Raw genomic sequence first — 17,438 nt, 5'->3', positions numbered from 1 at the left:
GCTTCATGACTATTCCTCTTTCGCATTTGTTAGTTTGATTACAATATCTTTGGTGCTGCAAGTTGGAGAGAAAATTCCATGGAAGTACCAAGTCATCATTTGGATAATTTACAAGGACAGCTAATATACACAATAAGAACTAGTAAAATATGATTGCAAAAAATGTTAAAAAATGTTGACAGCTTCAGAGCTTTCCCAAAACAACAAGAATGGCACAATCTGAGTATGAGTTACAGCGAAAACTGAGTTAGGTGAAAGCTTGAGCATACTTAAAGGACAATATAGCTAGTCAAATTAGTTGAAGCATTCAAATGTTCACATATGGGTTGATCTTTCCTATGAGGTAGCTGTGGCTTTTTGTGGTTTAGTTCTTTGTTTTCGGATTAATATACTCGTAAAAATGCTATGAGCAAGAACAAAACATGGGCTGCCATCATCAACCCGTCTAGACCAAGAATTTACCTACTCTTTATTCGGTCTTTACGTATATGAAACCCAAATGCATGCATGGAGGAGAAGCTGTTTTCATTACCTTCAATTACAATTAGGGACTTTAATTACAATAAGACAGAGACTATCCAGGTCTACAACATTTGTATATGATTACCTTTCATATTCGGTTTAACAGCATATTACTATATCCAAATAAGACATTTGTATATGATTACCTTTCATATTCGGTTTAACAGCATATTACTATATCCAAGGTTTAACAGCATATTACTATATCCAAATAAAACATTTGTATATGATTACCTTTCATATTCGGCTTAACAGCATATTACTATATCCAAGGTTTAACAGCATATTACTATATCCAAATAAAACATTTGTATATGATTACCTTTCATATTCGGCTTAACAGCATATTACTATATCCAAATAAGACTTGTCAAAGGATAACATATGTGAAAAACGATGACTTTTTGCCTACCAAATCAGAATGGGTCATTTTCTGAATTGAACAGTGATATTGTTCAAAGGGCGACGCGTTAGCAGTAAATAGTGACCAGGGCAAACCTTAAGGTCTACTATACTCAAGAGTGCCCTATAAATAGATGTGAGCTAAAACCCTACTCTCCATCTTCTCATTTCCTCTACTCCATTTGCAGTACTTGCGGGTTTAACTTAGTTGCTTCGAGTACAAGTTATTACACATACAAATCGTAAATTGGTTTTGTTATTGAGTGGGGGAGATTAACTTTCAAATTCAATGATGAAGTACTTTAGCTCTAATGCAAATGTTGCCTCTGTTGCACTGCTGTTGTTGCTTGCCTTGATGAACACAACAACCTCTGCTCAGCTCTCCTCGACATTTTATGACAAAGCCTGTCCAAATGCACTCGCTACTATCAGAAAATCAGTAAGAACAGCAGTCTCAGCAGAACGTCGGATGGCAGCCTCCCTAATCCGCCTGCATTTCCATGATTGCTTTGTTCAGGTACTATTTATTAGCTATAAACAATTAAGTGATACCATTCATCTTGAACTATAACTAACGGTGCAGTACTCATGTGTTTGCAGGGTTGTGATGCATCAATCTTACTTGACGATACTTCTTCTATCACAGGCGAAAAGAACGCACTGCCTAATCAGAACTCTGTGAGAGGATATGGAGTCATAGATAATGCCAAATCTGAAGTGGAGAAACTATGTCCTGGTGTAGTTTCTTGTGCAGATATCGTCGCCGTGGCTGCTAGGGATGCTTCAGTTGCCGTGAGTTACTTGATTCATTTCATTTTTTTTTTTTTGCATCAACTTCTAGCTTTCTCATTCTAATTGTTGGAATTGATAATGTTTATACATATAGGTTGGAGGTCCAGACTGGGCGGTGAAGCTTGGAAGAAGAGATTCGACCACAGCAAGCAAAACTCTAGCTGAAAGCTCGCTTCCCAGTTTCTTAGACAGCCTCGAAAGCCTTGCTAACAGATTTTCTGGTAATGGCCTCAATGTCAGAGATTTGGTTGCACTATCTGGTGCACATTCAATTGGACAAGCTCAGTGCTTTACATTCCGCGGTAGAATCTACAGCAACACCAGTGACATTGATGCAAACTTTGCTCGTACTCGCGGACGTGGTTGTCCAGCAGCAAATAACGTTGGTAATGCAAATTTGGCACCACTTGACTTGGTGACACCTAATCAATTGGACAACAACTACTTCAAGAACTTGATCCAGAAGAAGGGTCTTCTTGCATCTGATCAAGTTCTCTTTAGTGGAGGATCCACAGACAGCATTGTCTCGGAGTATAGCTCAAAACCTGCAAACTTCAAGGCTGATTTTGCCGCAGCCATGATCAAGATGGGAAACATTAACCCTCTCACTGGCTCAAATGGGCAGATAAGAAGGATATGTAGTGCTCTCAACTAAAATCGGAGCCTTCATACGCCGTAGTGTCAACAGCAAAGCAACAAAAGTTGGCGAATGTTTTGTTCTTTTGATTCATTCAAATGTAAACTTATACAGTACTTTATACAATAAATCCATGGATAATATGAGGAAGAGAGTGGAAATAAGTTCTTCTTCCTAGATCTTGGAGAGAAATTTAAAGTTATAGAAGACAATCAAATTGTACGTTTAAGTGTATATTCCATATTGAAATATCAGTTACCTACATGAAATGATGGAGTATAACAAATTTTACTATATGCAATTCCAAATTTCAATTGAAAGAAATTCTAAGATTCTGTATAGCAGAGTACATACTTGAACAGGTGCATTTGCCAAACACTCTGATTCTGTACACTAAACAATCAAGCCCTCTAATTCTATGTCACCTCAAAGCTACTTTGCAACCATTTCACCTGCATTTCCAGACCAGAATCTGCCAAAGCATTCAAGGCGGACCGATAAAGCCTCACATCTAACCCTGTTCCTTCTGCTTTCATATCTCGCAGAAGCTTCACCAACTCGTCAACCCGACCACTCTTGGAGAAAACACCAACCATCATTCCAGCCATAGCCTTGTCCAAAACACCGCCATGAGTCCTATACTCATTGTAAAATCTCAAGCACATATCAAAGTCCCCTGCCTTGTTATAAGCACCTATAACAGTTGTGTAGCTCACCTTATCTGGTGCTACCTTCCTTCGCTTCATTTCGCTCCATAGCTTTGCAACTTGCCTCATATTATTATCCCTTCCATGCATATCCATCAAAGAATTGTAAATCCACACATTCGGCTTACACCCTCTTTCTTTCATCTTGGCCACAAGCCTCATTGCCTCTCTTGGCCTTCCTGTCTTCCCATACATTACAACCATGCTTGAATACGCCACAACACATTTATCAAACCCTTTTTCTTCCATCTCTCTAAACACCATCTCAGCCTTAGAATGAAGCCCAAGACGACAATACACATTGATAATCGAAGCGTATGTCACCTGTCCCGGTTCACATCCCATTGAGATCAAATCTTCAAACACTTTAACTGCTGTGAGAAACCTGCTTTTCCTGGAGAAGCCACTCACAACTGCGCAGCATATGTTATCGGAAACTCTGACATTTGCACCCTTCATTGCCTTGACTATTTCAAGAGTCTTATCCACCAACCCTTCTTCAACATACATTGTGATCAGTCTCAAAAATACAGTCGGATTCCTCAACATTTTCTTGGTTTCTGCTTCTTCAAACAGATCTTCAGCTATCTTCACTTCTCGAATGCTCGCAAATGAACTGATCAAAACAGAATATATCTTTGAAGAGTCTAAAGAAATGCCTTCCTTTGACATACTTCGAAAAATCTCAAGAGCTTCTAGAGGCTTCCCCAATTTGGTTAACGACTCGCATAGAATCTGAGTTGACAATGGTGTCAAATCTAATTGCCTACTTTTCAGTTCCTGAAACAATTCAACAACTTTTCTATAGTCACCCTTTTTGAAATAAGCTTCCATTATCCTACAATAACACCCAGAATCCGGACCAATTCCAGCAGATATCATTTTTTCAAACACAGACATGGTACTTTTATACATGTGAAGCTCATTGTAGCCTCTCATAGCAGAATCAAAGGCCAGCAGAGCAACATCGCCGTTGGACTTAAACACTTCAAGCAAAGTGCTAACAATCTTGAACTTCCTAGCTCTAATGCAACTAGTGACCAGTCTAGAACATGTATAGCTATCAGGCAGCAAATCATATGTCTTGAAATCATTAGAAACTGAAATAATTGAACCCCATTTCTTTGATCGTACCAAATACCTCGTCACATGCTCCAATGTTGATTTGTTTGGTCTGAATTCTGATATCTTCTTGGCTTTCTCATACTGTTCATGTCCCATTGCTTCAGTCTCAGGGTCTTGAAACAGCCCACATAGGAATTCATTTAAGTTTTCGGCATCCGGGATTTTAAGTTCTTGAAATTTCAGGTCCACTTCAATGACTGGCAAGTTGGTCGATGCTTGATCTTCAAGTATTGGAGAAGGGCAGCCAGAGGAGTTGATGATGTTGAAAGCTCGAACATTCCAGGTGGGAATGGAGAAGAAGGAATGGGGTTTCTGTGTTCTGTGGGATTTTCTGCAAGATATCAAAGAAGCCAAAGACCAGTCTCCAGAACTTGGAGAAGAACTGGAGATGGCCATTGGAGATAAGGCTTGAATGAACAGAGTGAGGACTCAAGTTACGTGGCTGGTTCGACTGTATATATATATATATAACTTATCCCAGTGGATTTCTGCCATGCGTGTAAATCTTGTGAGCCACTCATAGCGGGACACTTGGACATTTCAGGGCCTGGAAATATCTGTCAAAGGGAAGGCCACGTGACGTTTAATATTCATGGTAATGCAAAAAATAAGGGAAAAAAATACAAACAGTACCCAACCTATGGCCCACTAGTAACGTCAGTATCCAAGTTTTCAAAACTATCACTTTGGTACCCAGGTTATCTAGCCCGACCCAACTTTAGTACCTGGAGCCGTTAACTCAGTAACGACGTCTGTGTTTGGCTCCAATTTTGTTGCAGCTGGTCAACAGTCTCTTTTCTGCGCAGGCGTGCCAGCACCGTCGGGTGCGATCGTCGGGGGTGTCCCTTGACCTGACTTCTATCAAGCGATTGTAGACGAGGAGAGCACCAACCTCGTCGTGGGATTCTTTGTGCCTCGTGGTGAGGACTTTGCTGAAGTTTCTTTTTGTTCACAAGTCGATACTCAATATTGCAGATTGAGCAGAGCAAAATCACCGGGAAGTATTGAGATCTTGCTAAAGCGTGACTTTAGCTTGGCTGGGTTGCTAGGGCGTTACCCTTGCTTGGCTGGTTCTGTAACCGTTGTGGTCGCGGCACTACCGTCGACTCCTGAGGAGACTAGGACCGAAGCACGTTGACAGAGGGTTTGGTGGCACTGAAAGTCGGCTTCTGAGAAGACTAGGACTAGGAGTGTGATCACCGATAAGAGAAAGAGAAGGAGAGGAGTTGCTCTTAGAGAGGTTGCTCTAGAGAGAACTTAGATCATCTTAGAGATGTTTGTTGAATTGTGTTGTTGTTGTTTTCTTTGTTACTTGTTGTAGCCTCTATATATAGGCTACTAAGCAACACTATTTGGCCTTAAACAACTCATAATGGGTTAGGTTTTAGCACTTAAACATTAATGGAATGTTAGGTTTAAGCACTTAAAACACTAATTGAATGTTAGGTTTAAGCACTTAAATACTAATGGAATGTTAGGTTTAAGCACTTACTGCTCCAATTTTGCTGCAGCTATATCTCCACCAAGAACTCAAAATGGGCCTTCGACCTCTTCACATCAAATGATCCACAATGAGTGTAGATCATTGTGGCAAATCTTTAGAGCTTTCTTCCATGTGGTTGGGCCGGAAACGCTGCTGGACCTCTTACAGGTCCAGTTTTCCAGTTTTGCTTCTGCAGAAAATTGGACTAATTTTTTGAAGGCCTTCCACTCAAAACTAGCTCTGGAACTCTTCATAAGACATGATCCTTGAGCTGTCTAGAATGGATCTGCAGAGTTTCAGCTCATTTCGAGTTCATTTGATCAGTCTGCCACCCCTCCTTCCTTGTTTATCTCGGTTTCTCCTAGCCGAAGTAGGAAAATGTGCTAAAGTTGACTTTTCATGCTTCCATAGTAGGCTTTATTTACCCTCTAAATATATATTTCGAACTTGTCGACAATATATAGCTTGAGCCACTGACTTTGGCTCAATTTCTCCAAAACGTGCCTTGTCAGGCAAAAATGCTCATTTTGGGTCCAAACAGTCTGACAAGTGGCATATATTGAAGGGTAATTTTGTCTTTTCATATTTAATTCATTATTTATATATATATATATATTTTTTTACCTTTTCTTCGCTCTCTCTCTCTCTCTCTCTCTAACCATTATCAACGACCAAGACCCGCGCCTCCTCCTCTCCAGCTGTCCCCCCCCCCCCCGCCGCAACCCCTGCCGCGAAAATTCAGCTCACCAAAACCCTGTCCCGCCAGTTCTGGGGCGTCGCCTCGTTTCTCTCCCCGCCGCCCAATGCGGCCGCTCCGAAACCTGCCGAGCAGGGAGAGCCGTCCGATCCGGAGCTCTCCGAGGAGGACGTGATCGCCGGAATCCGGAGCGATTTCGCGGAGATCGACTGAAAGTTCAAGAGAGGGATCTCGAAGCTTTCGAGCAATATGGCGATTTCGGAGTTCACTAAGATCGCTTCGAATTTGCTTCAGTTTGGATCGGAGGAAGAGGCCGAGGCGGCTGGGCTGGCTCTCGGTGTGACGCCGGAGGTTCTTGCGTTCGTGAGAAATGTTTCTATGCATCCCGAGACTTGGCTCGATTTCCCTCTCTCTGATGATGATGAAGATTCAGATGGTATGCTTGACTTTCGATTGAACTTCAATTTGAGTAATTTGATTCAATGTGTGTTGAATTGTTGCTTAATTTGGTTGTGTTAGTGTAAATTAATGTTTATTTGTTCATCATTTTTATGAAGGATTTGATTTGAGATATTTGCTTTTCGCAAAGAGATTTCGTGTTTGTTGCGATTGCAACTCTACATACTGAGAATTATGCAACTTAGAGGTTTTTCAGATAAGAATGAGGTGAATCTCAGCTAGGTTTTTCAGACCTGGAGGCGCTGCCGAGTGAAGCTCTCGACGGCTTTGTGGTTCTCTCGGCCAAGCTCCCGATGCCTCTCTCTCTCTGAGACTCACTCACACTATGAAGATGGGAAATGAAATTCCAAAGATTTGGATTGATGTTGTTTGATGTTTCCCAGGCTGTGAGGATCGGAGTTAGGGCCTTGATTGGTGGTGGGATTCGCTGTGACTTCTCTTTTTCTGGAAGATGCGACGACTTCGGGGACGGTTTTGAACTGCAGACGGCGACCGGGTTTTGGTCACGAAGAGAGTGTGAGGAAGAAGAAGACGAACAGTGAAGGGACCATAATACCCTTCAAAGTTTGCCAGGTGGCTAACACCGTAACGGCAAACAGTGTTTTAGGTACTAAAGTTGCACTACTACAGAAAACCATTTTGGGGACACCCACTAATTTTTTTAATGACGTTTTTTTTTACTCGATGTCCTTGTATATATGTTACGACGTCAACAGCATGCTAGCACTTCAAAAAGAAAAAACAGGAGATGTTGCGCAAGGGCAAACGCGTCTACACCTCCTCAGAGGTTTGGGGTTCGAATCACGCAATACCCAAAAAACCTTCATTTAAAAAATTGAAAAGTCCCGTGCTAGACATTTGATCCAATCCATGCGCGTTCTATTTCCCCCAAAATTGCTCTGGCCATTTTCGTGTTCCCTCTCAGATGCAAACCCTTCTCTTTCACCTTCCCTCAGTTTCATTATCAAATTTTCACTTGGTCCTTTCAATAAGCAATTTTCTACTCTTTCCACCTCGGTGCATCGACCATCATTGTTCTCTCATCACTCAGCAAAGCCCTAATCTTCTTCCCTGCCATCCAAAATACGGAGTCGAATAGCTGAGGAGTGGAATCCTTAGTCAATCAAAGATGAAAATTCAGGTGGAGTTTATGTTTTGAATTGGTTTTTGTGTAAATTTCTTTCTTGTTGATGATTTCAGATCAGTAGATCTTAATCTATCTCTAATGGGTCAGTTAAGGTTTCAAAGAACACTCGGAGATAGCCTCTCTCTCACTCTCTCTCTCTCTCTCTCTCTCTCTCTCTCTCATCTTTACCCAAGCTTCAATTGGGGAAAAAATCAAAAACCCTAACTTTCAATTAGGATAATATCTACCAGGCTTGATTCGCTTTACCGATCTCATCTTTACCCAAGCTTCAATTGGGGAAAAAAATCAAAAACCCTAACTTTCAATTAGGATGATATCTACCAGGCTTGATTCGCTTCTAGGTTTTTATTTATTGTAAATACTCTAGGTTTTTATTTATTGACTTATTTCTTTAGTACTCAATTTGATTGGCTTGATTTTTTTTCATGGACTTTTCATGAGCAATGGCTCGTTTCTGAAGTGGTTCTGAGTTTAGAGATCAATTACAGAGGTTGATTTTCCAGAGGCTGGCTTTAACTCAAACGGGTAAGTATTTAATTCAAATTTAGATTCAAGACAGGCTTGCATCTGTGTTATTTGGAATTGCTGTTGAAATTAAAACTCTGATTAGTATCTTTAGAGAGAAAGACTTGGAAGATTCTCCTTTTTCAGTTTTGGCTTCAAACTTAAACGAAGAAGTTTCAGAGTTCATAAGAAGGTCCAGGAGCTATGGAAGAGGTAAAGTCCTTTTATCTTCTGCAAGTTAGCCAAGATCTCTCATTTTGCCAATTTATGCTTTTCTTAGTATTCGAACAAGTGTACGTGAGTGTTTTCTTTCTTGAGTATGTTGTTTTTTTTGTTTCTGAAATGTTTCCGAATTTAGGCTCTTAAATTGTTGTTAGTTATATTGATTTTAGTTATACTGATGTATCTCTTTTTGGTTTAGTTTATGTTTTTCCCTTTGATACTTGGTGATTTTAATTTAAAAGTGGTCAATTTATACTTACTGTGGTCAGTGGAGGGCTGCAGAGAGGATCAAGAAGAGTAGTACATGGTGGAGAGATGGGTTCGGCCTTGGCAACAGAGGGATCAAGTGTATATGATTGAAGGTGAGAAGGGAGTGAGTCATGGGAATAAGGCCAAACTTTTATTCACATATTTTTCTGCACTGTCACTTAAAGTATAGGTCTTTATTGATCCTTTCATTCATATTTCTTCTAAGCACAAGGTTCTTAGAGTTTCAATTAGTAAAATCATTATCATTTCTACAACACTTAAGAGGTATTGCTGCTCATACAACTTTCTAATTTAAATATGCATGTTTAGTTGCAATTGGTACCTTGGCAGCTGTCATCATCTTCATGTTTTGGTTTTGCATATTGCATTAAACTTGAAAATTTAGGTCATTTAACTCTTGAGTTTGTTTGTGGCATTTAGGGTGCACAAGGTGCTGTTACTGCTATGATGTACTTTACATTGTTACAACCCTGCTCGCGCATCCCAGCTATCCTCTACTATAAGAAAATGTTACTGGTAAGTTTGCTTCTATCTTGTATGATTCGTAGAGGCTATTATGCCTCATTTTTCCTACTTTGCATGACCAGCAGCCTCATTTTTCCTACTTTGCATGACATTTTTCCTACTTTGCATGACCCACAGCCTAGCTTCTAGCTTATACGTACTGCAACAATATTGGTTTGTTTCTCAATTAGGATTGCAGTTTCTAGCTTGTACTTAGTGTAGCAATACTGGTTTGTTTCTCAGTTGGGATTTCAGTTTCTAACTTGTACTTGGTGCAACAATATTTGTTTGTTTCTCAATTTGAGATCTAAGTTTCTAGTTTGTATATTTCATTCTAATTGTTTAACTTTTGTTTTGCAGCCTCTGATCGCTCTATTTTTAACTTCTGTATTCAGTCTGTTTCTCCAATTCCAGTATAAGTAAGAAACTTCAAATTTGTTTTCAACTTGACACTACTACAGAAAGGTAAATCATTTGTCTTCCTTTGTTCATTCTGTGATATGGTCTTACCACTTTAAAGTTAGTCATCTTTTAGCATGTATTTCTATAGATCAAGTTTTCAAGTGGAAGTAGCCTTTGCTTAATTGAGAAAGCAATTGAGGACAAGGAAGGTCCCAAACATAAATTAACTTGATAGATTATTGGATTGGTTGAAGTTATAAAACTGGATTGAGCATTTGCTGAGAGTTAGTCACTTATGTAACTTTATGTTTTGTTTAGATTTAGTATTTGTGATATATGTAGGCGCACCATAATCACTTGTCCTTCACTTAATGATTGTCAAACTGAGTTTTTGTTTTGAATAAATAAAACATTCATTATGAAGGCTATAGATGAATGTTTTATTCATAATCATGTCATTCATTATCATAATCTTGTTAAGTTATCACTTATTTGTTTGTTAAGAATTGATTTTGTCGAACACAGGTTTGGCATTCTCAAATGCTTGCCATAAAATTTACATGAAGCAAAATCTATTCGGATTGAAAAGGTACTTAAATTCACTAGTGTTCAATTTGTTTTTTGTTTTCTCCAGTCCATTTGAGAGTGAGAATATTGGTTTTAATTGAGACTTAAATGAAAAGGCTTATATTTGCACTTTTTTTTTGTAAGGCTTATATTTGCGCTTGTTATAATTCTTCCTTACTATTTGATTGATATTGCAGTTCAAGACAAACTCATGGATGCTCTTAATGAATGTGATGTGGCAATGCTTGTAAAGTTGTAGTTAGATTAGATTGTAACTTATAGTTTAGTGCACTTGGGAAAATAAATCTGTGCTCATTTGATATTGTATATTGGATGTTTATATATAAGTTTGGTTAGTAATGGTGTAAATAAATTTGCATATTTTAATTTTTTTTTTGTTTCATGAAAAAGATACAAGGACGTTTTTTTAGTGTCCTTATAGATATTTGATAACGCTTTTTTAAGTTATAAAGACGCTTTTCTAGTGTCCTTATAAACATTAGACGACGTTTATTTATAGAAACAAGGACACTTTTCTAGTGTCCTTATAAACATTACATGACGTTTATTTATGGAAACAAGGACACTTTTCCAGTGTCCTTGTAGATATTTAAGGACGTTTTTTCAACGTCCTAATAGATGACTTACTATGACTCCTTGATAGATGACGTTTTTTTTGCGTGTCATCTAAAGTTTTTTATGACGTTTTTCAAACGTCCTTAAACCTATTTTCTGTAGTAGTGTTGGGTCGGGCTAGATAACCTTGGGTACTGAAGTTACTAGTGGGCCATAGGTTGGGTACTGTTTGTATTTTTTTCCCAAAAAATAATTTAGGCGGTAATACCACATAAGAAGCTCTTCTAATGAAAATAATTTTAACGAGGACAAGTTGATGTTTAACCTACTAAACGGATATTTTATTTAAAGGACTCATCATATTTTTAAACACCGTATTCTTATTTTTGTTGCAATCTAAATGCAAGGACTTCGATCTTTATTCTTTTACGTTCAATATATTGTATCTAGTTAAATTAATCTATTGTATCTAGTATCTAGTTGAATCTCTATTATGATTATCCTCCTTTTTCAAAACATACATTCCGTACGTCCTGATGTTGGTGACGAGGTCATATCGGGACACTCGGGATTGGTTATCGTTCTGTGTAACCTGGGGTGATAGGCGTAAAAATTGGTTAGGGGTTGGACCTTTTTGGTTCATGGAAGTTACTATTAGTGACGGACCCATAACTAGGGATCTTGGTAGGAATATGTGTCGTGGTGTTGATACTACAACCGGTTATTCCAATGCTTTGTAATTTTTTTGGTTATTAATGGATTCTATTTCTTCTCAAAAAAAAAAACATACATTCCGTAAAATTTTAATGATGGCTAGAAGCTTGAGTAATTCTTACTTTAAAAGATTTCTTGACAACCTAAAACACCCTCATAGTTCAAGATCAATTGTTCTGAAAAAATTTCTGAGGACAAAGGAGGTCTACAGTCTAGTAATCTGATCAGTTAAAAGCAATTTTAATAATAAACAAACTCCACCTCATAACCAATGATCTCTATTTCTTTGTTAAAATTGGTACTTGAGTACTGGACCACTCGCATACCAAAATCACAACAAATTACATCATCAGTCAAGCTTAGTTGAAAAGAAAATTCTATCAGGCCACCCATATTATACGATCATTTTTTTGCTGACATCTATGGCTTTAGCCGAAGAGCCTAAATCGACATTAGGAAACACAGAAATTAAAAAACATCAACCTATCCTGTATAAAGGGAATTCTGCATTATCGAATCATATTTGTTATCATATCTCTTAACCATAAGTAACACTCCTAGCAATTTGATGTGCTCCTACATCAGTTTTCATGGTTGATTATCAAATTTCTTAGAACTGAAATGAAACAGGTAGTTCAAACTTCAGATGTCTGCTCAATCAACAATTCATATATCAATTGGAAGAAAGCGGCGTATAGTACACACGAGGGAATATATACTACACAGCAAAAAAGTTCCACAATAATTAAAATATATGCTATAAAATACGTTGATCTAGCTAATAGATCTTACCCAAAAAAATTACAAAATGCTAGTAGAATACATTACCAGAAAATATTGTTGCTAGCTCATTACATAATATTCTGGGAACGGCGGCATGTACATCAGGAATGCTTTGAGAATGGTTAGGGTGGGGAGGCTTTGTGGCTTTGAGAGGTTCATAGTCATATCTTCAAGAAGATGGCAGTGAGAAAGTAAGAAAAAAAGTCTTCCAATCATTCATCATCGGGAAAATGGGCATAAACTTAAGACTCCGGAAACAACCTAATGTGGGAGGACTATAGATACAACCCCCTTATTTTCGAAAGGAGACTGTATTATCCATCGTCCTCCCCACTTCAGATTGTTTCCCAAGTCTCAAGTTCTTCATATCCAAATCCATATCCATATTCCAGATGATGAATCATTGGAAAGGCTTTCTTTCTCACCGCCCCCTACTTGAAGATTTGACTATGACTGTTACAAAGATTGAAAAAGCTCCAAGAGGAGATCTGTAGAAGATTAACCAGATCCCAGATCACAATGCATGCCGAGAGTGAATGATGCAGAAGAGCTGGCTAACGTTTACTTGTATACTAATACTAATACTAATACAAACCCTAAAAACCTAATTCCAGCGTGGGCCAAATCAATTGTGATTTGAAAGTAAAAACAATCCAGTAACTCTTCTTTAATCACAGCCAACTTTCATGCAAGAATATAATTGTTTTGGAGCAGAAAACTAATCTACGTGACCATAAACGGGTCGCTGGGGAAAAAGTTTCGGGCAAATGGGTCATTGACATGTGACACATCAAACTTACTAATTACATTGTACAGCAATCACTTTTGTTCTTCAGTGATGTGACTGGTGGATATGACACGTCAATATCATATCGTAGTAAACTAGTAATAATCCAACCCACGATTCACCTAAGAACAAAGGTGATTGTGGTACGATGATGAACAAAGGTGGATAAGACGGGCTGAGATTGTTGTAACATGAGTCCAGTCCAAAACGCAATCCAACCCAAACCGTCAGGCCCATTGGTTTTGGACCTTTTCACTATTGACTTCAAAATTAAATTGTGAAGCTTTTTGGGGACATAGGTCAATTGTGCTAATTATCAAAAAAAAAATGGTCAATTACTCAATTGTGCTGAGAAGATTTTTTTTTTTTGGCAAAGAGAGAAATATATTAAACTATATCAGAAGGAAGTACAACACAACCAAACTGTGTTGTGCTGAGAAGATTGAGTATGCCCTCTCTAATCTCTATCCAGTAATCTCATGGACATGTGATGAGCAGAGAGCCTCAGACCAATTGTAAAAACAGTAAATAAACTCCATATCTTATCAATCTCACCAGCAACAGCTTAATTAATCAATGTATATATAGGGATCGCTAGCAACAGCTTAGCATATTCTGCTTAATTACTTTGATGGGGAATTCTCGATCAGTCCAAGGAAAAAGGACCTCTTTAATCTCCATATCCTCCTAAGGATCCATTGTACCTCAATTTCTTTGGCAAAATCAGGAGCTCTCGTACTTGTGAAGAAAATCCTAGAGGGATTGGGATTAATTGAGAATAATGCTTTGATTTTTAATTTAACAAACAAAGCCAATGCCTTGTTTGTTTCTAAGCTTTCTTGAATCATAATTAGTGTACTCTTTAACATGGACCGGATTCAACTAGCAAGACACATTGAATTTGCCAGATCTAGAACATGCTAAACTGGGAAAAGCCTAGCCTATAACATCATAGACTTCTCTGATGATCACAAAAACATATCATTCCAATCACAAAGACCCTCACATTGAATAGTGATCTCGAGTATTGCAGTTGATTGACTTGATTCCAATCACAAACACCCCACACACATACTATGAGCAAAAACACAACAAACGTCACCAATTCACCAGTCAAGCTTAGGCAGAAGCTGTCATCCACCACTGCATGATCTCTTTCATGCTGACATCAATGACATTAGCCAAAAACCCTAGATCGTATGCGTAATTAAGAAAATCAGAAATTAAAGAATATTCACCTCTTTTATATGGTGCTACATTAGTTCACTTGGTTACCAAATAAATGCTTCAAATTTCTTACAACTGATCGATATGAAATTGAAGCAGGTTGTTCACAAGTTAGCTCAACCAACAGTCAATTAACACAGCGAATAGTACAGACCAGGAAAATTCCAATATATACAACAAGTTATTCGACTATACTTTTGTACTTACCCAAAGAAAATGCAAGTATGAAAAAAGAAAACTGAAGAAACAAAGTAATACTCTAGCTGATTAATAACATGGAAGAAATTATGGTGGACACCATGTTGCTACGAATGGTCAGGGTGATGAGTGATGACGCTTCGGGTCAGCTAGAAGGCCTTGAAAGGCTCCAAGAGAGTCATAATCAAATCTTCAGGTAGAGGGCAGTGAGAAAAACAAGGATTTCCATTGATTCATTATCTGAAAAGGATGAATCAAGACATATGGTGGAACGTGAGACTTGGGAAACCATAGGATCATAGATATTATAATCCGAATATCTCCCAAGTCTCAAGTTCCTCCATATTGAAGCTCATCGAGATGAACCCATGGAAAATCTTTCTTCTTCGATCTCGCTGCCCTGTACTTGAAGATTTGACCATGACTCATTTAGAGTTTGGAAAGAGAGGCACCTCCAGATCCCGGATTGAAAAGAGAGGATGCAACACGGCTTGGATAGTTAGATCTAGAGAGTTGACAGTTCAAGCTCTCTGTCTATGCGGCTCAGTGATTGATTTGGCAGAGCTAACACCAACTTATATACAGGTACAGACCCTAGCTAACAACCTAATTCCACGTGGGCCGGATCCAATGATAATTAAAAGTAAAAAAGAGAAAGAGTAAAGAGTAAATAGTCCTTAATCACCGCCGACTTTCATGCAAGCATATATTACTAAATATTTACATTTGTAACCATTGCGTAGTGTTAGGGGGCATAGGGGCCGCACTTGTAATGCCGCAAGCAACCTTGTCCAGGGTCATTAGTTAAGTCTTTGGTTCGTTTGCTTGTGTGCTAGGGATGTTTTGGTAATTTACAAATTATGTAATTTATTTTATTTAGCAATTAGTCTCCTCGGCCTTTTTCATGTTTCCTCCTGCCAGGTTCATGTAAGGCCGATATGCTCTATAGGGAGGGGTTCCTAGTCGGCATAGTTTGGACTACGGAACTAGTATAGGTAAGCACATGTACTTTTGCCTCCCTTACCGTCTTACCATCAATAAAAGAGGAATTATTCAATCATCTGTGCCCCGTGAGATTGTTCTCTGATCTTTCATTTCGATTATTCATTGTTCTTCGTGGTTGCCCCAACATTCATATAATTGTGTTATTGCTTGTCACTAGCACTATTTTAATATCGTGTGGCTTTCATTGTTCCTTGCAAGGTACTCACTTGGCTGACTTGCTTGCTAGCAAGTGCCGCACGGTCCGCTTTGCGCATTGCAAAGTTCGACCCGTGACACGTAGCCTCGTTGAAGACTTTCTCGACCAATAAACTTGTCGGTTGTCACACACGTCACATAGGAAAAGGTCATCGGCCGGTGTGTCGTTGTATGCATATGACACGTCGAACTCACCAATCTTATAATGACATCGATAACAAATATTAATTCATGGGTCATTGACCTAAAGTACCAAAATAAGTCAAAATTATCTCACTTAAAATAAAATAATAATTTACCCTTAACCTAATTAAGAAACTACATCATGCCACTCTCTATCTCTCTCCTCTCTCATTGACCACTTCTTCTTCTTCTTCTTCTTCTCTCTCTCTTTCCCCGATCTGTACTGTTTTGCAAAGGGTGCGGCGCCGCTACTATACCAGAGATGAAGGCAGTGTCAGCCGAGGAGCAACAGAGCATGGTGGCTCTGTTTATGGAGATCGTCGCTGGCCAGACCGGCGAGACTGCCCCCACGGGTTGGGTAGACCATTGGGGGTTGAGGGTGATGAAGTCAGTCGGGTAAGTGTTGTTGGCATGGATGCGACAGACTTTAGCGGTGGTGAGGATTATGAATTGGGGCTTTTCGGCGGCAAAGAAGGACTTGACGTCATTTTGGCGTGTGAAGTCGAGGTTACCATAAGTGCGGAGAACGAGGTTGGTGAAGCCTAAGGATTGGAGCTTGCAGACGATGGAAGAACCCACCAGGCCACTGTGGCAGGCGACGAAAATCTTTGCGGATTTGTTGGAGAAGAAGGAAGGCAAGGTGGCATCTGGGGATACAGAAAAAGAGAGAATGAAACCAAAGGGATCTGAGCAAATGTTCATGTATAACTACGAAATCAAAATGATGAGGTTGATTGTGGTTACCAGGATAAATGGTCAAAAACCCTTAAGTCGTTGGTGAATAAGACAGGGCAATACATAGAACATGATTAAAATTGCGTCCAAAACTGACTCATTCAAGGCGTGTACAATTCTAGCTAGTCTTGAGGCCCGTGCTTTTCAAGCCCATTGGTTTTATACTTTTTAGTTTTGACTATTGGTTTATTAGCATATGTGCTCCTAATACAAATACTATATTACCATATGGATAGTAGAGGTGGCAAAACGGGCCACTAAGTACGAGCACGGCACTGGCCCGGCACGACCCGAGCAAGTTAGAATAACGGGTCGGGTTGGGCCTAATAATATTGGCCCATTGGCCCGGCACGGCCCAAACACGACATATTGTGGGCCGGCCCGTTACAAACACAAAATTTCATTTTGTTTTTAAAAATATTAAAAAACTACAATGATGAGATTTGAATATGAGACCTTTTTATTTAAAATCTCATGACAATTCCACCAATGCTTTCTTTTATATTGTCAAAATAATGAAACAAAACATTATATCCTTGTTTTGACATAAGTATTTTTTCTAAATATTGAATATATGTTTATTAATAAAGACTAA

General features: G+C 38.8%; 2 protein-coding genes and 1 long non-coding RNA gene across 7 annotated transcripts; 2 read left to right on the top strand and 1 right to left on the bottom strand.

Annotated features, from left to right (window-relative positions):
* Positions 1-857: 857 nt before the first annotated feature.
* Positions 858-2,492, top strand: LOC133709568 (lignin-forming anionic peroxidase-like). The gene is made up of 3 exons (XM_062135350.1): positions 858-1,441; positions 1,525-1,716; positions 1,811-2,492. The coding sequence occupies exons 1-3, from the start codon at positions 1,214-1,216 to the stop codon at positions 2,369-2,371; spliced, it is 981 nt and encodes a 326-aa protein (XP_061991334.1). The 5' UTR covers positions 858-1,213; the 3' UTR covers positions 2,372-2,492.
* Positions 2,493-2,613: 121 nt separating this feature from the next.
* LOC133709567 (pentatricopeptide repeat-containing protein At5g13770, chloroplastic) lies at positions 2,614-4,613 on the bottom strand. The gene has a single exon (XM_062135348.1). The coding sequence runs from the start codon at positions 4,579-4,581 to the stop codon at positions 2,770-2,772; it is 1,812 nt and encodes a 603-aa protein (XP_061991332.1). The 5' UTR covers positions 4,582-4,613; the 3' UTR covers positions 2,614-2,769.
* A 3,048-nt stretch (positions 4,614-7,661) lies between these two features.
* LOC133713012 (uncharacterized) lies at positions 7,662-11,178 on the top strand. 5 transcript variants are annotated; one of them, XR_009847710.1, is made up of 7 exons: positions 7,662-8,496; positions 8,623-8,688; positions 8,967-9,059; positions 9,388-9,483; positions 9,832-9,936; positions 10,399-10,462; positions 10,638-11,178. It is a non-coding gene; the product is annotated as an uncharacterized LOC133713012 (long non-coding RNA). The 5 variants fall into 5 exon arrangements; XR_009847709.1 differs by having other exon boundaries at positions 8,591-8,688; XR_009847708.1 differs by having other exon boundaries at positions 8,582-8,688.
* The last annotated feature ends 6,260 nt before the right edge of the window (positions 11,179-17,438 follow it).

The sequence above is a fragment of the Rosa rugosa genome, chromosome 5 (genome assembly GCF_958449725.1).
Source record: "Rosa rugosa chromosome 5, drRosRugo1.1, whole genome shotgun sequence".
NCBI classification, from domain to species: domain Eukaryota; kingdom Viridiplantae; phylum Streptophyta; class Magnoliopsida; order Rosales; family Rosaceae; genus Rosa; species Rosa rugosa.
Note: the sequence above shows the minus strand (reverse complement) of the source record. Positions and strands in the feature narration are given on the sequence as shown.

Coding starts and splice junctions, on each gene's coding strand:
- LOC133709568 (XM_062135350.1), top strand. CDS start 1,214: ATGATGAAGTACTTTAGCTCTAATGCAAATGTTGCCTCTGTTGCACTG. Junction 1,442..1,524: donor TCCATGATTGCTTTGTTCAG/GTACTATTTATT, acceptor ATGTGTTTGCAG/GGTTGTGATGCATCAATCTT. Junction 1,717..1,810: donor CTAGGGATGCTTCAGTTGCC/GTGAGTTACTTG, acceptor TTATACATATAG/GTTGGAGGTCCAGACTGGGC.
- LOC133709567 (XM_062135348.1), bottom strand. CDS start 4,581: ATGGCCATCTCCAGTTCTTCTCCAAGTTCTGGAGACTGGTCTTTGGCT.